Raw genomic sequence first — 21,620 nt, 5'->3', positions numbered from 1 at the left:
AATGTGTGACAACTAGTGTAATACCTTTCATATTTTCACTGTTATGTTCTGATTCTAGTTTGTATTTGTAAGGTGTTTATTCAATAAACGATTTTGTTTTGTCAAAGGAAACCATTTCTTTACATGGTATCAGAGCCTCGTGCTCTTGGTCCTGGCTATCCTTTGACAATCATTATTCGTTTGATATTTACAAGCCCTAATTTTTTTGGAGAAAAGAAACCTAATTGAAACTTTTTTCAGTTTAACCTTATTCTTCTTGTTTGATTCATATTACTTTCATCTGGCTCTCGGTTTGTTTGTCCTTTCAGATTCATGTGGCCTGTAGTATTGGCAAATTGACTTCTGCTCTAAAAAAAGAATTACTTCAAGGAAAAAAGAAAATCTCACCTGGGATTTAATCACCCAAGTCTAAACTCTTGATCCTGTATTCAAAATTTGAGAACACAAGTCTTTTGTCTCATCTTCTTCATGACATCAATCTCTGTTAGATCCTTCTAATTTCCCTTGTTTTATTTTTTTTTATCTGCATTAGGCATTTGTGGCTGGGTTAGAGGGACCAACGTATTGGCTGGAAAAAACAGGGAGAGACATCCCCTGTAATGTGTGCATATAGGCATCCTAGGGTTTCTGTGATATCATAATTATCTGTTTGTGCTCACCTATATTCTGTTGTTATGGACGGGTCTCCAAAGGCTGTTGATAGAATGAGCAACCTTGATTTTGCTGATCCTTCGTATCTTCACTCTTCCGACACCAATAACTTATCTATAATAAATCTTAAACTTATTGGGACTGAAAATTACTCCATATGGGCGAGTTCAATGGAATTAGCTCTTCTTGTCAAAAATAAAACAGGATTCATTGATGGAACTTGTGTCAAATCTACTGACAATCCTACCCTTGCTATGCAATGGGAACGAGGCAACTCTGTTGTTTTGTCATGGATTCTTAATTCTATAAGTGAAGAACTATATGTTGGGCAAATATTTTCAAAAGTTGCTTCTGAAGTTTGGGCTGAGTTAAAAGAAACATACAATAAGATAAATGGGTCTATAATTTATAACTTACACAGACAAATTAACTCCACATGTCAAAATGGTTCATCCATCTCTGACTATTATCACAAATTAAACTTATGTGGAGGCAATATGATAAGTTAATTGATCTTCCTAAGTGCACATGTGATGATGCTACTAATTTATCAAACTTTAATCAAAGAATCAAACTTATGAAATTTTTAATGGGGCTTGATGATGTTTACCAACCTTTAAGAACTCAAATTCTTACAAAGAACCCCTTCCTACTGTCAAAAATTCATTTGCCTTGATATCCAGTGAAGAATCCCATAGATCTCTCAACCATTCTGAAAAAACTCATGCCACTGCCTTTGCTTCTAGAGGCCCTGATCCTAAAAAAAAGGTTTAACAAAAGGGAACCTCTAAAATGCTCACACTGCAATCTTACTGGTCACACCATTGATAAATGCTTTGAAATTGTTGGGTACCCTCCCAATTATAAAAAGAAGACCAATATTCAAAGAGCCCAACAATCTAATGATCAAGATAAACCTAAGATGGCTAATGTTTCCCAAACAAACCATTTTCCGTTTACACATGAGCAGGTTAACAAGATCATGTCCTTGATATGTGAAAAGTCTGGAAGTGAGGGTCTAACCTCTAATATGTCAGGCAAGCTATTTTTCTCTATTGGTTGGAACACTTTTTTATGTCTAAATAGCTTTAAAAACATGGACTTCTCTAAACACTGGGTCATTGATTCCGGGGCTAACCAACACATGGTTACGTATGAAAAGGACCTTGTTAATTGTACCGATGTTTCTGACCTTAATCTCACTGTTTCTCATCCGAATGGAACTAAGGCTCTCATAACTAAAATTGGCAACCTAAAAATATCTGATCATGTTACTCTTAAAGATGTGTTGTTTATCCCTGAATATACCGCTAATCTCCTTTCTGTTAATAAAATGGCTAAAGACAATAAAGTTTATAGCCTGTTTACTGAAGATAACTGTTATATTCAGGACTCTATGCGCCAGAAGTCGAGGGTTTGTACTTGTCAACACTTTTAACAAGGGTGAGTCCTTAGATGGTTCTGTTTTTGCAAACTCTGCTGCTCTATCTACAAAATTGTGGCATAACAGGTTGGGTCACCCCGCTGAAAATGTTCTACATGTCCTAAAAGATGTTCTTCCTCTAAATACCATTAAATCTACATACCCATGTGATGTGTGTCATCAAGCTAAGCAAACCAGAAATGTATTCACTTTAAGTGACCACAAATCAAATGATCTAGGTGAACTTGTTCACATGGATCTATGGGGACCATTTAGGGTGACAAGCAGAGAAGGTTACAAATACTTTTAAACATTGTTGATGACCATTCTCGGGCTGTATGGGTTTACCTTCTAAAATCTAAGGATGAAGTCTTTCAAAAAATCATAATTTTCTTCAAACTAATTGAAACTCATTTTGACAAAAAAATAAAAATTTGTCGGTCTGATAATGGGACTGAGTTTGTCAACAAACAAGTGGAACATTTTTTTGAACAAAATGAGGTGATACATCAAACCTCGTGTGCTTACACACCTCAACAAAACGACATGTTGAGCGAAAACATAGGCATTTACTTAATGCTGCTAGATCTCTCATGTTCAGGCAACCTTCCCCCTCAATATCTGGAATGAATGTGTGTTACTGCTACTTACCTCATCAATAGGATTCCTTCTTCTGTCCTTGCTGGTAAATCTCCTTATGAGTTGTTATTTAAAAGAAAACCTTCTTTATTACATCTTAGAAGCTTCGGGTGTCTTGCTTTTTGCGCTAATTTAAATGCTTTAAATAAATTTGATTATAGATCTATCAAATGCGTTTTTATTGGTTATTCTGTTGAAAAGAAGGGGTATAAAATGTGGGATCTAGAAAAAAGAACTTCGTTTTTTTCTAGAGATGTAAAATTTTACGAAGATATTTTCCCTTTCAAACAAAAACCATCCTCTGACTTTATTGAAGGACTAAAACTTTTTGATGAATTACTTGTAAAAAATATGCAAAGCAAGACACCCACACCCGATGATGTGCTAAATGTGTCAAATACTCATGAGGGGCATAACAGTGAAGTTCAGCAACCAGATACTCTTCTTTTGTATCATCTTCTCCTTTTGGTACATGAAACTCACTTAGTACTCCCTAAAATATATATATAAACATAGTTAAACATATATTCCTAAAGTAAAGACAAAATATATAGTAACAAGTGATTTGCATACCTTAACAGCTTCTTGCATAAAGAAATCAACATGCCAAATAATTCTCCAGCAATCCTTGTGAATCTTGTGATGAGCGCGCAAGCATTGAGTATTGCAAGAACACATAACATCACAGAGGTCCAAACACAGACCCTAATTACAACAACAATATGTATTATCGTATAAATGAAAGGTAATATATAGATAACTAATTAACTAATCAAACTTTATACATTAAAAACAAGGCTGAAAAAGAGCATACCATCCAGCCCAAGCTAGAAACAGATCTTTCCCCAACTCGGGTCGTTCTTTGGCAAAACTATACAAGTAACTGTACATTATTACAGTAGGTTCCGCAACACCTAATATCAAAAGCGGCTGTCCACCGAAAACTGAATGAATAATTCCACATATCGCAGTAGAAGTGAGAGTTTCTACTGCACTCAAGATATCATCTGTCCTCAGAAACAAAAACAAAAAAAAAATCTTTTGAGACAAAGAAGCATAATGTTGTATTAATAACATATTACACAAGTATATCTTATATGCAGTACCCGTTTCCTTATTTAGCTGCTCACCGAATGCAATTACCGGAAGGGCAGATGCAAAGAAGATGTATGCTGTTGGAGCTAATATCCTAGAAAAGATTATTATTAACTTGTTAATCTGCATGATATCCAAATACTAATCTGCATGAAAACGAGATACCTGGCGCCTGAACCGAGTGCCCCAACCCAATCTTGCTTGTAACACTGCAATCTTCCTTGAACATCTTTCTTAATCCCACTAAAAGGGATTTTAGGGGTATCCATTGGACATATATATATATGATCAAGGAAGCAACTCTACCACTATAATATGAGAAGAGCAGATTAAACATTAGACCTTAGTTATTAATTATAACACTAACACTGCTAATTAATTGCTAAATTAGTTATATATAACAAGAATGAGAAGCATTTTAAAACTATAAAGTTATACAACATAAATTTTTATTGATAGAAACTCTGCTATAATGTACGTCCATTTGACCATCTTATTCCCAAAATGTTTTCGATGGCTAAATTGCCCTAGCTGCTAACATTAGAACCCTAGCAAGCTAATTAATTAATTAATGTTTGTTATATATGCATCTGCATGGACATGCATATACGTACAAACAAAACATGCAAGTTTAGAACAAAACATCCATCTGAATATAGATATAGATACATGCATGAGGCATTCATGTGCGTATGAATGAATTAATAACAATAAGTTAACAGGCCGGATGTTTACCGGAGATATTTACGTCGACAAAATTAATACGCTATGACATGATACGATATGATCAGGCATGCATTTGCCTGCCGGAGGACGATGGTTGTGCGTGATGCCGTTCGACGGTGCAGACCCGATGGATGAATGCCGTAATGGTTTTGTTTAAATATTATGAAAGTAACTTAATAATAATTAAACTACACGTATAGCAAAGTATGAGAAACAACTAGTTTATTTTATTATTATATTTTTATTCTCTTTAATTTATAAACTAAATTGAGTCGTATTTGAATATTTACCAAAGACAAACGATAAAATACGACAGGTAACCAGAAAACAAGTTGTATTATAACTCATTTTAATAGCAAAAGCAATTATAGGTATTAAAAACAAAGCTTTCGATCTTAGAGGCTAAAAATTACTATGAGCACCTGTGGAACCTTGCTAAAAGATTTCAACAACAAGAAACCAAGTGTATTAAAAAGAAAAAAGATAATAGCGTGTTAATATTATAAACAAGATTTCTCGTGTTTAGTCATTTTTAAATCATAAGTGTAAATTAAAAGATTTGACAATCCATAGTGACACTCGAACTTTTAACCTAGAAGGGACGACATTTAATACACCAAGATTATATATATTATTTGATACCTTATTACAACGGTTCATACTCAAATGCCTTCAAATACACTCGAGTTTATCATTTACGTAGTTGAGTCATATAACTGACTTTTAAACGTATTCCATCAAAATCCATCTCCAAGTTGTAATTCATTACGTTTGGTTACATTTTACTCATTAAATATTTACAAACCTTTTTCTCATTAACATATTTATGTGTTTGTTCGATTACAAAAAATAAATAAATAATAATAAAAATAAGAAAGAGAAGAAGAAGAATTATCACAAGACACTTTCAATAAAATTAAATAATTTAATATGAAGTCATTCAAAATTCATATAGTTCTTAGTTAGAGTAATTTAATCAAAACACCTAATTATGTTCATGTAATAGTTGGATTGCCTAGAAAAGAAGTTCCCTAATGTTTAAACATCATTATGTTCACATTCCATTGCATTTTCACCCATTTGTGTTAATGTGTTCCATCAAAAAAACTTCAACCTATATCTGTCATACCCCAATCAATTTTGATTCAAATAATTGCATATATATATATATATATATATTTGTGCAATTTAGAAGTGTTCTAAGTTGGTTTTAACCACAAGAACACACAGAGTGGGAGCCGTAGGGAGGTGGTGGGAAAAACAGGATCGGGTGGAAACACCGTCCTCCGCTTTCTCCTGAATGATGTTTCATCGAAATCAATGAAGTACTCATCGGTTTATGTGAAAAAATTTGGTGGTGGTGGGGGGGGGGGGGCAAGGTAGAAAGTTGTAGAAGTTGGGAGAAAGTGGGAGAAAATGGATCCGAGAAACCCACAACCCCCCGGTCCTCTCCGTTTTTAGAAAAAAAATTGAGGGAAATGGAATCCGGGACCACTTCGTATAGCCTAAAAGCATGAAAACACGCAATGGGTCGATAGCGTACTTCCAATTTAATCAAGAACCTTATAGTTTATGATTTACTCAAAAATCAAGTTAATCAATCAATTTGATTGCCCTCACACTTAAAAGTAATAAAAAATTGCTTCACGTTGTATACGAAATTATCACCAATTTGTTTCAAAAGTTTAAAGGATTTTTTTTCTTATTTAAATATTAACAGAATTGTCATAAGTTTAGAGCATTCACAACAAGCTTCATATTCCAAAGTTTGGATTTATGTGACATCACAATTGTGACATCTGCCCTGATCCGACTCGACCCAGGTACCCGTTTCTCTGACCCGATCTCTTTCTTTTATGATTTAATATTTATTTATACTTATATTTTACTTTTAATAATAATAATATACTTTTCCTTCCCGCCTCTTTCTCTCTCTTTCTTTCCGCCGTCCCGTCCCTCTTCCTTCTCTCTTTCCGCCTTGTTTCCCTCTTTTTCTTCCAACTCTTTGCTTGCCCTTTGTTCCTTTCCGCCTAAGGTTGTCTGCGCAGCTCCACGCGCCAGACTCCCTTACAAGGAATCCTGCGTGAAGACCACCTGTACAGCGATTCGTGGGACGAACTCTTCTCGCAGCGCGCTAAGGATCTATAATTCTTCTCGCAGCGCGCTAAGAACGGTAGTTTTATATCTCGATGGCCGTTTTATATCGCGATGGCCGTTTTATATCTCGCTTTTGGAAATCTCTCCAATCTGCGCTAGGAAACTCGCTTGGACATGAGTATGGCATATCATCCTCAGACTGACGGTCAGTCTGAGCGAACTATTCAAACTCTTGAGGATATGCTCCGATCTAGTGTTCTTGATTTTGGAGGTAATTGGGATTCACACCTGCCTTTGATTGAGTTCTCTTATAATAACAGCTATCATTCCAGTATCGGTATGGCCCCATTTGAAGCACTTTACGGTCGTAAGTGCCGCTCCCCGATTTGTTGGAGCGAAGTGGGTGAAACTCAAATCACAGGACCCGAACTTGTTCAAGAGACAACCGATAAAATCGCCAAGATCCGTGATCATCTGCTGACTGCCCGAAGCCGACAGAAGAGTTACGCAGATCGCAGGCGAAAGCCTCTCGAATTTCAAGTTGATGATCTTGTTCTCCTCAAAGTGTCGCCCTGGAAGGGTGTTGTCCGCTTTGGGAAGAAAGGTAAGCTTGCTCCTCGATATGTTGGACCATTTAAGATTCTCGCGCGTGTAGGAAAAGTTGCCTACAGACTTGACCTGCCGCCCGCGCTCAGTAATGTGCATCCAACGTTCCATGTATCCAATCTCAAGAAGTGTTTAGCTGACGAGAACCTTCACATTCCACTTGATGAAGTTCAAGTTGATGAATCTATGCATTTCGTTGAGAAGCCTGTTGAGATTATGGATCGCGAGGTAAAGCAAACCAAGCGCAGTCGTATCCCTATCGTGAAAGTTCGCTGGGAGTCCAAGCGCGGAGCCGAGTTTACATGGGAAAGGGAAGATCAAATGAAGATCAAGTACCCGCACCTGTTCTCTGCGCAACCTACTTCGAGATAAATTTCGGGACGAAATTTCTTAAAGTAGGGGAGACTGTGACATCTGCCCTGATCCGACCCGACCCAGGTACCCGTTTCTCTGACCCGATCTCTTTCTTTTATGATTTAATATTTATTTATACTTATATTTTACTTTTAATAATAATAATATACTTTTCCTTCCCGCCTCTTTCTCTCTCTTTCTTTCCGCCGTCCCGTCCCTCTTCCTTCTCTCTTTCCGCCTTGTTTCCCTCTTTTTCTTCCAACTCTTTGCTTGCCCTTTGTTCCTTCCCCGCCTAAGGTTGTCTGCGCAGCTCCACGCGCCAGACTCCCTTACAAGGAATCCTGCGTGAAGACCACCTGTACAGCGATTCGTGGGACGAACTCTTCTCGCAGCGCGCTAAGGATCTGTAATTCTTCTCGCAGCGCGCTAAGAACGGTAGTTCTTCCCGCGACGCGCTAAGGATTTGTAGTTCTTCTCGCAGCGCACTAAGAATCGTAGTTCATCCCTCGACGCGCGAAGAATTATAGTTCTTCCCGCGGCGCGCTAGGAATTTAGTTCCTCCCGCGGCGTGCTAAGAAATGTGATTCTTCCCGCGACGCGTTAAGGTTGGTTCTGTCTGCCTTCGCGCTTGCGCACTTTTGCCTTCGCGCTCCAGCCTTCTCGCGCTATGTCTTGAGTCTTTTCTTCTGTTTAATCTAGCCGTTTGCTTTTGTGATGTCTTATCTTTTGAGCTGTTGACCTAATCTGCTTTATGTCTGAAAAGTTACTTTTGGCGCAGCATGCGCACCAACCCCATTGGTTGACAGAAAAAGTGACTGACATTATCTTTTGAGATCTGCTTTTTCCATGCTTGACCAGTACCTTTATCTGAACCGCCCATGCCTGTTTACTGTTCCTATCAGCTTTATCTTGCCCCCTGCAGCTGCCATATCTTTTGATATCTTTTGCTTTTGGAATCTTTTACTTTTTGAGATCTTTTCCCCTTTTTCTAGGGATTGTGTTCCCTAGGGTTTCTCTATAAATAATAATCTTATTTTTCTTAACACTACACACACAAACACTTATTATCTCTCTTCCTTTGCTCTCTGCCGATTGTCCTCCTGCCGCCTCCTCTCTTGCCTCCGTTTTCTCCTCTCTTCTGCCCTGCTTTTCGGTAATATATTATATATAATAATTTACTTATTAATTATGCTAACTTATAATCAAGACTTAAAACCAATCATTAAAACAATAATCTTATTTATAGGTTAACTTGTGCTTGTTTAAAGTTGGTTCTTGCTTTATCTTACACCGCATCGTTTGTCAAGTGAGTAATCTCGTACCTAATCCCTTTTTATTTTTTAATGTTTTGGGATGTTCATGTGTTCATACAAACTTAGTCTTAAACTTGTTTATGAACTTTAGTCGCGCAGTATCCCATGTGTTGAGGACGTAGACTTGGCTGTTTATTTGTATGTGTGGATCATTAACCGTCTTGTCGGTCTATTCCGCAGTTCTCATGGTACCATTAGATGAACACGGGAGAACTATCGTTTATGATTTTCTCTTTTGTTTACACATGCACAGTTTGTCTTGTTTGTGAGCTCAATTGTGAGCACTGGCAGTCTATGAATCTTAGAGTTGGTCCCGATCGGATTACACCCTTGTTGAAAACCAGACATACACATGTTGCGCGCAGATTTATTGTTATCTATGTATTAACTATTAAACTTGATTTCTCACAAACACGCAAGTGTTTGACGTTTATTTTAACACATGTTCAGGTTTGCAGTAGCTGTTTTGGAGCTTGTGGACACATAGGACGTTTTTACTTTTGGACCTAGATTAAAATGTATCAAGACAAGTTGTTGCTGTTCGAATATTTTGATTTATAATATATTGATTTATGTTGGTTTATTTATATCTTATGTATACGTTGCGCATGCGTGAATGAATATATTTATTAAATATTGACACCCAATAGTGTCACGAGTAATGAAACAATATGTGGCGCCCCGATGTATAATCCGCCTTTGGTCGGGGTGTTACAGATTGGTATCAGAGCTCGTTGACTTTAGGATAGGTGGTTAGACGTAACGGCCTAGAATACCTAAGAGTCCCTTCTCGCGCATGAGAGAAATCTCATGTTTGCGCGCTTATTGTTAATTACTCATTTATAAATATGATCGCGCTTGCGCAGTATATGATTTTATTTCGCGATATTTCGATTTTTTTTGTTGAAATTCGATTTTTATTGATTTTTCTTACATATTCGTTTGTTGGGTTTGAAAATCCGAAAAGTCATGGTGATACATGAATAGTTGATTTTCAATTTCCATTTACGATTATGTTCTGAGGTTGGAGACTTGAAAAGTCATGGTGATACATGAATTGTCAACCTCCGATACTCATTTTCTTGTGTATTTTATATTGAAGATTGAAAAGTCATGGTGATACATGAATCGTCAAATCTCCAATACTCGTTTGCTCGTATATTTTAAATGGGGAATTCGGAAAGTCATGGTGATACATGAATTGTCGATTCTTGATTCGAATTTGTTACCTTTATTAAGTCTGCATTTAAAGTCATTTAATCTACTTTTAACTTTTGATAGTATCTAACTCCGTGAAACCAAGCTTTTCGAGGTTATACTTTGTGCTAAAACCAGGATATTAACTAAAATTAAAATTTTTATAGAATGCCTCCGCTATCTCGCCGATTTCAGAGAAGAGAAGCCTCGCGCATGCATAGACAGCAACGTTCCCAGGAAATGGCCACCGCAATAGCCCAAGCTTTGAGCCAAAACAATACCAACACCTCCGGTTACAACATAAAATCCTTCAATGCGGGTAACCCTCCAAAGTTCACAGGTCTTGAAGGAGCCACCGTGATGCTCCAGTGGCTTGAGAAAATAGAAAACACTTTCCTCCACACCCAATGCCCCTCAGGCAGACGAACCCTGTATGCTTCCAGTGTCCTGGAATCCAGAGCGCTTACATGGTGGAATGGAGTAGCTCATGCGCGTGGCGCAGAGACTGCTTCTAGCATGACATGGGAGGAATTCAAGGAAATTCTGACGCGAGAATTCTGCCCTCCCAACGAAGTTAAGCGCCTGGAGGAAGAATTTTGGAACCTGAAGCAATACAGTGGCGAAGCGCGCGAGTACGCGACGCGCTTCCACGAGCTAAGCTTACTGGTCCCTCACCTTGTTACCCCTTCCCGCCGAGCCATAGAGAAATTCCTTGGGGGTCTCCCCATGGAAATTCAAGATTCTGTATGGGCCAGAAACCCACTAACCCTCTCTGACGCCATCGAGTTGGCCGCTGTACTCAGCGACAACCATGTCAGAGCAGGAACCCTGTTCCTGCGGGGAACAGAAAAGACCAAACCCACCAAAACTGTCCCTGATCCCGCAGAAACCAAACCAGAACCCTCAAACCATAACCAGAAACGTAGGCGCAGACAAGCTTACGCGCTTACCAACCCGCCCATTGTCCAGCAACCTATCTACCAATCTCCAGTTTACGCGCCTAACCCACTGTCAGCCTACCCAACACCTCCTGTAGTCCACAACTATGCCTTAACCAATCCAGCACTCCCTGCCCCGCCAACTAAGAAACCTTACACAGGAAACCATCCCTTTTGCCCAACCTGTAGATTTCACCACCCAACCCAAACCCCGTGTCGACTTTGTACCCGATGTGGCCGCGCTGGTCACCTTGCAGAAAACTGTATAGTCCTTCCCGCCAATCCAATTGCGCCAACACCACCAGTCTACCCGCAGAACCCACAACCAACCTACCAAAACCCACGACCCAGATCGTGCTTTAACTGTGGTGATCCCAGTCATTTCCGGAACGCGTGCCCAAGGCTACAAGTTCAGATTACGCAAGCGAATCCGGTGAACCAGATTTCAAACCAAGTAACGCGTGGACGAGCTTTTAACATAACCGCGCACCAAGCGCAAGCGAATAATGACGTAGTTAATGGTACATTTTTGCTTAACGGATTTTATGCTTCTGTACTTTTTGATACTGGCGCCGATCGAAGTTTTATCTCTCGCGCCTTCGAGCAGAAGCTTGCGCGACCGCGCAGCGATTTAAAAGAAGATTTTTCAGTTGAATTGGCTAACGGTGAAACTGTTTTAATTAACTCGGTGATTAAAGATTGCACGCTTAACCTTAACGAAAACGATTTTCTGATCGACCTCATCCCCATGCCTCTTGGGAGCTTTGATGTTATTATTGGTATGGACTGGCTCTCGAATAATCGCGCCGAAGTTATTTGCGCCAAGAAGTTGATTCGCATTCCTCGAGAAAATGGTGATCTTCACATCTACGGCGAAAAACCCTCATGTGGTCTTAAGCTTATGTCTTGCGCCGAAGCCCAAAAGCTTATGCGGAAGAAGTGTATTGCATTCTTAGCCCATGTGGTTAACCCTGCTGAAGAGAAGAAGCTTCGTGATATCCCTGTTGTGCGTGATTTCCCTGAAATTTTTCCTGACGATCTTCCTGGTATCCCTCCCGCTCGTGAAGTCGAGTTCCGTATTGATCTTGTCCCTGGTGCTTCCCCCGTAGCTAAATCTCCTTATCGTCTTGCACCCGCTGAGATGCAAGAATTGGCAAGCCAACTTCAAGAGTTGACTGCTAAAGGATTCATTCGCCCTAGCTCTTCGCCCTGGGGTGCTCCGGTGTTGTTCGTTAAAAAGAAAGATGGATCGTTTCGCATGTGTATTGATTACCGCGAGTTGAACAAACTCACCATTAAAAACCGGTATCCCTTACCGCGTATTGACGACCTCTTTGATCAACTCCAAGGTGCCTCTTGTTTCTCCAAGATCGATCTCCGCTCTGGCTATCACCAGTTGCGCATCCGCGATGAAGATGTTCCGAAGACTGCTTTTCGAACTCGTTATGGCCATTTTGAATTCTTGGTCATGTCCTTCGGTTTAACCAAGGCACCCGCCGTTTTCATGGATCTAATGAATCGGGTGTGTAGGCCTTTCTTGGATAAATTCGTGATTGTGTTTATCGATGATGTTCTGGTGTATTCTAAGACCAAGGCCGAGCATGAGCAACATCTTCGGTTGGTGTTGCAAAAGCTTCGAACCGAGCAGCTTTATGCTAAGCTCTCCAAGTGTGAATTCTGGTCTGATGAAGTACAGTTTCTTGGTCATGTTGTAAACAAGATGGGTATTCATGTCGACCCATCCAAAATTGAAGCAATCAAGAACTGGATTACGCCATCTTCTCCTACCGAGATCCGTTCCTTTCTGGGCTTAGCTGGTTACTACCGGCGATTTATTTCGAACTTCTCGAAAATCGCTTTGCCTTTAACAGCTCTAACGCACAAAGGTAAACCGTATATTTGGGGCTCGAAGCAAGAAGAAGCCTTTCTATCGCTCAAGCGATTGTTGTGTGAAGCTCCTGTTCTTGCGCTACCTGAGGGTAATGATGATTTTGTCGTGTACTACGATGCCTCCAACCAAGGTCTCGGTTGTGTTCTTATGCAACGAGGCAAGGTTATCGCTTACGCATCAAGGCAACTCAAGGTTCATGAAAAGAATTATACGACTCACGATCTCGAACTTGGTGCAGTTGTTTTTGCCTTAAAAATCTGGAGACACTACCTTTATGGTACTAAGTGTATTCTCTACACTGACCATAAAAGCCTTCAGCATATCTTTGATCAAAAGGAACTCAACATGAGGCAACGCCGATGGAACGAGCTCATCAGCGATTACGATTGTGAGATCCGGTATCATCCTGGTAAGGCTAATGTGGTAGCCGATGCGCTCAGCCGAAAACCCTGCCAGCTAAACTGTATTTTGCCGCGCACGCATCTTCACTTTGTGCCGATTCGAAGCAACCTTGAATCGCGTATTCGTGACGCACAGCGCGCATCCATCAGTAACGGTAACCTTCGCGCCGAGTTGGCGTGTGGCGCGGAAGCACTCTTTGTTCCTAATCTGAGTGGAATTCTCTGCTATCTTAATCGCATCTGGATTCCCTTTGATGAGAATCTTCGCGCTGATATCCTGAGTGAAGCGCATAAATCTCGGTATTCTATTCATCCCGGCGCTGATAAGATGTACAAGGATTTGCGCATTACTTATTGGTGGCCCGGTATGAAAAAGGATATTGCTGTGTTCGTAGCTAAATGTCTGACTTGTTCTAAAGTGAAAGCTGAACACCAACTCCCATCTGGTTTGCTCGAACAACCTGAAATTCCTACGTGGAAATGGGAATGTGTAGCGATGGACTTTATTACCAAGTTACCTTTGACAGCAAGCAAACATGATAGCATTTGGGTAATAGTGGATCGTTTGACTAAGTCTGCTCACTTTCTGCTCATTCGTGAAAACTACCGTGTTGAGCAACTCGCGCAGCTTTATGTCAAGGAAATTGTCTGCCGCCATGGTACTCCTTTGAGCATCATATCCGATCGCGATGGCCGTTTTATATCTCGCTTTTGGAAATCTCTCCAATCTGCGCTAGGAACTCGCTTGGACATGAGTACGGCATATCATCCTCAGACTGACGGTCAGTCTGAGCGAACTATTCAAACTCTTGAGGATATGCTCCGATCTAGTGTTCTTGATTTTGGAGGTAATTGGGATTCACACCTGCCTTTGATTGAGTTCTCTTATAATAACAGCTATCATTCCAGTATCGGTATGGCCCCATTTGAAGCACTTTACGGTCGTAAGTGCCGCTCCCCGATTTGTTGGAGCGAAGTGGGTGAAACTCAAATCACAGGACCCGAACTTGTTCAAGAGACAACCGATAAAATCGCCAAGATCCGTGATCATCTGCTGACTGCCCGAAGCCGACAGAAGAGTTACGCAGATCGCAGGCGAAAGCCTCTCGAATTTCAAGTTGATGATCTTGTTCTCCTCAAAGTGTCGCCCTGGAAGGGTGTTGTCCGCTTTGGGAAGAAAGGTAAGCTTGCTCCTCGATATGTTGGACCATTTAAGATTCTCGCGCGTGTAGGAAAAGTTGCCTACAGACTTGACCTGCCGCCCGCGCTCAGTAATGTGCATCCAACGTTCCATGTATCCAATCTCAAGAAGTGTTTAGCTGACGAGAACCTTCACATTCCACTTGATGAAGTTCAAGTTGATGAATCTATGCATTTCGTTGAGAAGCCTGTTGAGATTATGGATCGCGAGGTAAAGCAAACCAAGCGCAGTCGTATCCCTATCGTGAAAGTTCGTTGGGAGTCCAAGCGCGGAGCCGAGTTTACATGGGAAAGGGAAGATCAAATGAAGATCAAGTACCCGCACCTGTTCTCTGCGCAACCTACTTCGAGATAAATTTCGGGACGAAATTTCTTAAAGTAGGGGAGACTGTGACATCTGCCCTGATCCGACCCGACCCAGGTACCCGTTTCTCTGACCCGATCTCTTTCTTTTATGATTTAATATTTATTTATACTTATATTTTACTTTTAATAATAATAATATACTTTTCCTTCCCGCCTCTTTCTCTCTCTTTCTTTCCGCCGTCCCGTCCCTCTTCCTTCTCTCTTTCCGCCTTGTTTCCCTCTTTTTCTTCCAACTCTTTGCTTGCCTTTTGTTCCTTCCCGCCTAAGGTTGTCTGCGCAGCTCCACGCGCCAGACTCCCTTACAAGGAATCCTGCGTGAAGACCACCTGTACAGCGATTCGTGGGACGAACTCTTCTCGCAGCGCGCTAAGGATCTGTAATTCTTCTCGCAGCGCGCTAAGAACGGTAGTTCTTCCCGCGACGCGCTAAGGATTTGTAGTTCTTCTCGCAGCGCACTAAGAATCGTAGTTCATCCCTCGACGCGCGAAGAATTATAGTTCTTCCCGCGGCGCGCTAGGAATTTTAGTTCCTCCCGCGGCGTGCTAAGAAATGTGATTCTTCCCGCGACGCGTTAAGGTTGGTTCTGTCTGCCTTCGCGCTTGCGCACTTTTGCCTTCGCGCTCCAGCCTTCTCGCGCTATGTCTTGAGTCTTTTCTTCTGTTTAATCTAGCCGTTTGCTTTTGTGATGTCTTATCTTTTGAGCTGTTGACCTAATCTGCTTTATGTCTGAAAAGTTACTTTTGGCGCAGCATGCGCACCAACCCCATTGGTTGACAGAAAAAGTGACTGACATTATCTTTTGAGATCTGCTTTTTCCATGCTTGACCAGTACCTTTATCTGAACTGCCCATGCCTGTTTACTGTTCCTATCAGCTTTATCTTGCCCCCTGCAGCTGCCATATCTTTTGATATCTTTTGCTTTTGGAATCTTTTACTTTTTGAGATCTTTTCCCCTTTTTCTAGGGATTGTGTTCCCTAGGGTTTCTCTATAAATAATAATCTTATTTTTCTTAACACTACACACACAAACACTTATTATCTCTCTTCCTTTGCTCTCTGCCGATTGTCCTCCTGCCGCCTCCTCTCTTGCCTCCGTTTTCTCCTCTCTTCTGCCCTGCTTTTCGGTAATATATTATATATAATAATTTACTTATTAATTATGCTAACTTATAATCAAGACTTAAAACCAATCATTAAAACAATAATCTTATTTATAGATTAACTTGTGCTTGTTTAAAGTTGGTTCTTGCTTTATCTTACACCGCATCGTTTGTCAAGTGAGTAATCTCGTACCTAATCCCTTTTTATTTTTTAATGTTTTGGGATGTTCATGTGTTCATACAAACTTAGTCTTAAACTTGTTTATGAACTTTAGTCGCGCAGTATCCCATGTGTTGAGGACGTAGACTTGGCTGTTTATTTGTATGTGTGGATCATTAACCGTCTTGTCGGTCTATTCCGCAGTTCTCATGGTACCATTAGATGAACACGGGAGAACTATCGTTTATGATTTTCTCTTTTGTTTACACATGCACAGTTTGTCTTGTTTGTGAGCTCAATTGTGAGCACTGGTAGTCTATGAATCTTAGAGTTGGTCCCGATCGGATTACACCCTTGTTGAAAACCAGACATACACATGTTGCGCGCAGATTTATTGTTATCTATGTATTAACTATTAAACTTGATTTCTCACCAACACGCAAGTGTTTGACGTTTATTTTAACACATGTTCAGGTTTGCAGTAGCTGTTTTGGAGCTTGTGGACACATAGGACGTTTTTACTTTTGGACCTAGATTAAAATGTATCAAGACAAGTTGTTGCTGTTCGAATATTTTGATTTATAATATATTGATTTATGTTGGTTTATTTATATCTTATGTATACGTTGCGCATGCGTGAATGAATATATTTATTAAATATTGACACCCAATAGTGTCACGAGTAATGAAACAATATGTGGCGCCCCGATGTATAATCCGCCTTTGGTCGGGGTGTTACAACAATATCATATAGACAAAGGTTTGACAAACTTCGTTGTTGTGGCTGTGAAGTGAAGTCCTTGTCTACAAACTTGAGGAGCAACATTGTGGTCTCGCTTTCTCTCTTCTTCTCTCACATCTTAAATATATATAAACGAAACACCATTACATTCTCTTAAACTATCAGACTGTTTTATTTTTAATTGAGGTTTCTTATGCATTTGACCCGAATTCACGGGTATGGGTCTCACAAAATTAATATCCAATTAAAGAAAATATTATTTATAATTAAAAAATTATTTTATAGTATAAAAAAAATAAGCAGGTCATGGGTCTCAGTGTCTCACCAAACCCATAGCTTTTAAACCAGGTTATAACAACTTATTTATTTGTGAAACTCTTTCATCCAAAAAAACCCAAAGTATATTATTAAATTTCTTATAATAAATAAAAATAAAAATCCAAATAAATATTTAAATATTAGATCGAATAATATAAAACAAACTCCAAGATATGTGTAACTCCAAGATATCGCGTGTAGAAAAAGCCGCTTGAATAACCATGGCATACCGCTTGAGCAAACTTGCAAGATACCAACAAATGTTTCGCGGTTTCGTTCGCTTCCCTACACACCGGACACCATACCATTCAATTACTACGTTGCACCTCGCTAAGGTGATTGAAACCGGTATCCGTTCCATCTCCGGCCTCTAAGCTAATATCCCTACCTTCCTTGGCTGTGATGAAATTTAAAATCAGTTAAACGAAAGTTAATTAACTTTAAACCAATATATAAACAAGGCAAACGTTTTAATAATATTCACTCATTCATTTTTTCTCCTCTCACGTAATCATACTTCTATCAATATCCTCCAACTATTAGTTTGTTAGAAGAAAAGAAAGGCTCAAAAAAGTTTGGGTGGTATTAGATCTAAGGATTCTTTATATGACCAGATCGAGTTTTCTTATTATCTATGCATTGTTATTAGTTTGGGTTTTATCCTGACCACGAGAACTTTTGTTACGAGTTTGATCCCAAAATTCATTTTGCTGTAATAATAATTTTGTTTGGCGTATACACATAGTAGATGTGTTAAATCGGATTAAATCGCGCGCCATTAGAAGTTTCGGCCTGGGTTTGGCTGAGTCACGTATAATTAATGATGCCTCGCACTTGCAAGCGTTAAAACTATAATGAGGTTCTTGAGATAATGACTGTCACGAAAAGATAATTAACCCTTAATAATCATTTAGAAAGAATAAATTATAGTGGTTAATTGAATTCAATACTCATTCTCTTATTTGATTTTCGCTTTTCCAATACAACAAATATAAATTTATCTTTACCAAGTTAAGAAAATCTTGGGTGATCAACAATCGAGTAATTAAATGGTTGACTCGTATATGGCCAGCTAAAACTCTAAAAAACCATTATAAAATCTATTAAAAATTGATTGATTTTTTCGAATACCTGTTTTATTATAATTAAGTATACCAATACTTGTTTACATTTGAAACAAATTATGACTTCACAATGAATTTTCTATTATTTTAGTTTCCTCTACATGTTTGCTAGAGCATATCTAACACTTTTTCTCGCTCCCTATTGGGGATTAAAAAATGAAATATACCTTTAAATATAAAAGACCATGATATGTTTCGTCATGTGGCGTCCAGTAAGTTTTTTCAACCTTTTGCAAAAATAAGGTATAGTGAGAAACTGTCTAGAAGAAACTTCTTTCCCCTCCTTCTCTCTCTACCTCTCTATCACGAAACGCTTAGCCATGAACATTATATACAAAACGCCAAATCAAAAACTTTGGCGGAAAACGTCTTCAAATATATACCCCACGGATTGTCTAATAATAAAACCGGCCGACATTTCTATATACTAGTTCGTCATGTTTTTAATATGTATCACTAAAAAAAACGTGTCCAAAAATATGAAAGATGAAAACTTCTTTGAAATTGTGTGGTAGCTAGTGAGTTTGGCCTTGCTGATAAAACCGTGTGGCATTTATTAAAATTGTAAATACATGAATCCGATTGTCTATATAAAAGCCCTATGTCTCATATAAAATATAATAAACACAAATAATATTAATATTTATTTACCTTGTAACAAAATGGGTAGCTGCAATGTTGTTGAAGCAATTAGCATGACGAACCCTTTAGACCCTGAGGAGTTCAGGAGACAAGCCCATTTGGTGGTTGATTTCTTAGCCGATTACTACTCCAACATCGAAAAATATCCCGTGTGTAGCCAAGTCGAACCCGGCTATCTCACTAAAACAATGCCCGAATCAGCGCCATCGCAACCCGACGGCATATATTAGGTAATAGCTAGCAAACGACTTGCATGCTCTTGCACCATGTCCCATAGCATATTAACATGCTTCTCCTCAACAAGGGTTGCACCAATTGCAACCCGAATCACGTAGACTCCTATCACCGCATGCGTCATGTAAACTAAACCCGACCCATTTAACGATTCCAAGAGAGACTGCGTCAAACGATTAGAATCTTCATCGCTACTATCGTTTGCCAAAGGCGACACCCTAAAACACACGGTCGCAAAGTTTCTAGGAACCACAACTTCAAATCTCTTGTCAGTTAACAAAAGTGCTTCAAAATGCTCAGCCAATTTCACATGTTTCCTTATAATTTCTCGTAGGCCGGTCACTCCATAGCTTCTTATCACCATCCATAACTTCATGGCTCTAAACCGACGACTAAGCGCAATCTGCCAGTCTTTGTAGTCCACCACTTCCTTAGTATCACTTGCATTATTCTTCAACAGTTCAGGATCACTAGAAAGAGCCTTTGTAAGATCGGTTCGATCTTTAACCCAAAGACAACAACAATCTAAAGTGGTCAAGAACCATTTGTGCGGGTTAAAACTGAAGGAGCTTGCGCCTTCTACCCCATCAAGAAAGTGACGAAACTCTGGGCATATGCATGCGCTTCCCGCGTAAGCAGCATCCACATGAACCCACATATGGAATCGTTTCGCAATCTCACTCAAGCTATACAACGGATCCACTGCCGTCGTTGGTGTTGTCCCTAATGTGAGACACACGTATAGTGGGATCAAACCGGCTTTAACATCCGCTTCAATCGCCTAGAAAGTTTCCGGTGCTTCCATTCGACTGGAAATAACCGAAGAATATGAAAGCACCGGAAACTGGAAATTTCCAGTCGAATGGAAGCACCGGAAACTTTCTAGGCGAAATGCTTCTTAGCAGGTTTAACACCGTAGGGTTTAACTGGTTGGCTTCTCCTGCTGCCACCGAGCTCGAGATGGTTGTCATGGAGTGGCTTTTGAAGCTTCTTCAACTTCCTAAATCGTTCTCGTTTTCGAGTGGTGGAGGGGGTGTCATTCATGGGAGTACATGTGAAAGCTTTGTGTGCACACTCATTGCTGCTAGAGAGAATAAGTTAAATCAATTTGGGACAACAAGAGAAGCTTTGTGTAAGCTTGTTGTTTATTGCTCTGACCAGACACATTTTTCTCTTCAAAAATCTTGTCAAGTTGTTGGCATTAGTCCGAACAACGTTCGAACAGTCCAAACGAAGAAGTCCATGAATTTTCAATTGTCTCCGGATGCATTATTAAAGGCGATTGAAGCGGATGTTAAAGCCGGTTTGATCCCACTATACGTGTGTCTCACATTAGGGACAACACCAACGACGGCAGTGGATCCGTTGTATAGCTTGAGTGAGATTGCGAAACGATTCCATATGTGGGTTCATGTGGATGCTGCTTACGCGGGAAGCGCATGCATATGCCCAGAGTTTCGTCACTTTCTTGATGGGGTAGAAGGCGCAAGCTCCTTCAGTTTTAACCCGCACAAATGGTTCTTGACCACTTTAGATTGTTGTTGTCTTTGGGTTAAAGATCGAACCGATCTTACAAAGGCTCTTTCTAGTGATCCTGAACTGTTGAAGAATAATGCAAGTGATACTAAGGAAGTGGTGGACTACAAAGACTGGCAGATTGCGCTTAGTCGTCGGTTTAGAGCCATGAAGTTATGGATGGTAATAAGAAGCTATGGAGTGACCGGCCTACGAGAAATTATAAGGAAACATGTGAAATTGGCTGAGCATTTTGAAGCACTTTTGTTAACTGACAAGAGATTTGAAGTTGTGGTTCCTAGAAACTTTGCGACCGTGTGTTTTAGGGTGTCGCCTTTGGCTAACGATAGTAGCGATGAAGATTCTAATCGTTTGACGCAGTCTCTCTTGGAATCGTTAAATGGGTCGGGTTTAGTTTACATGACGCATGCGGTGATAGGAGTCTACGTGATTCGGGTTGCAATTGGTGCAACCCTTGTTGAGGAGAAGCATGTTAATATGCTATGGGACATGGTGCAAGAGCATGCAAGTCGTTTGCTAGCTATTACCTAATATATGCCAATATTAAATAAGTTGCACCACTACAGTAATTTGTACTCAAATTCTCTTGCTTTTCGTGTAGTGTTTTTCAAATGGATCTAGTATTGAATATATATAAAATAATGTGATTTTGTCGTTCAAATAATCATGTGTCGAATTATCACGTAATGATCCAAAAGTTGTGAACAACATATAAGAATCCAAAAATGTAGGTTTCTGATTAAACAAACCATAAATGAACCGAACACATGAGTTTAACCAAAATTAAATGCTTTTCATTTACACATAACAGATTAATATAGTAAACTAGGAATTTACCCAGCGTGTTGCGTCGGGCAAGTCGGTAAA

General features: G+C 39.7%; 1 protein-coding gene and 1 pseudogene across 1 annotated transcript; one reads left to right on the top strand and one right to left on the bottom strand.

Annotated features, from left to right (window-relative positions):
• Positions 1–3,196: 3,196 nt before the first annotated feature.
• LOC143572633 (boron transporter 1-like) lies at positions 3,197–4,077 on the bottom strand. The gene is made up of 5 exons (XM_077057736.1): positions 3,974–4,077; positions 3,820–3,902; positions 3,528–3,720; positions 3,287–3,418; positions 3,197–3,206 (listed from the first exon to the last, which is right to left on the bottom strand). The coding sequence occupies exons 1-5, from the start codon at positions 4,075–4,077 to the stop codon at positions 3,197–3,199; spliced, it is 522 nt and encodes a 173-aa protein (XP_076913851.1).
• Positions 4,078–18,969: 14,892 nt separating this feature from the next.
• LOC143572628 (tyrosine decarboxylase-like) lies at positions 18,970–21,420 on the top strand (annotated as a pseudogene).
• The last annotated feature ends 200 nt before the right edge of the window (positions 21,421–21,620 follow it).

This window comes from Bidens hawaiensis, unplaced genomic scaffold (assembly GCF_021521415.1).
Source record: "Bidens hawaiensis isolate Kalapana, Puna unplaced genomic scaffold, B.hawaiensis_p1.1 tig00025981_1, whole genome shotgun sequence".
Taxonomy (NCBI): Eukaryota; Viridiplantae; Streptophyta; class Magnoliopsida; order Asterales; family Asteraceae; genus Bidens; species Bidens hawaiensis.
The sequence above is the reverse complement of the archived record's forward strand: the minus strand, read 5'-3'. Positions and strand labels throughout refer to the sequence as shown.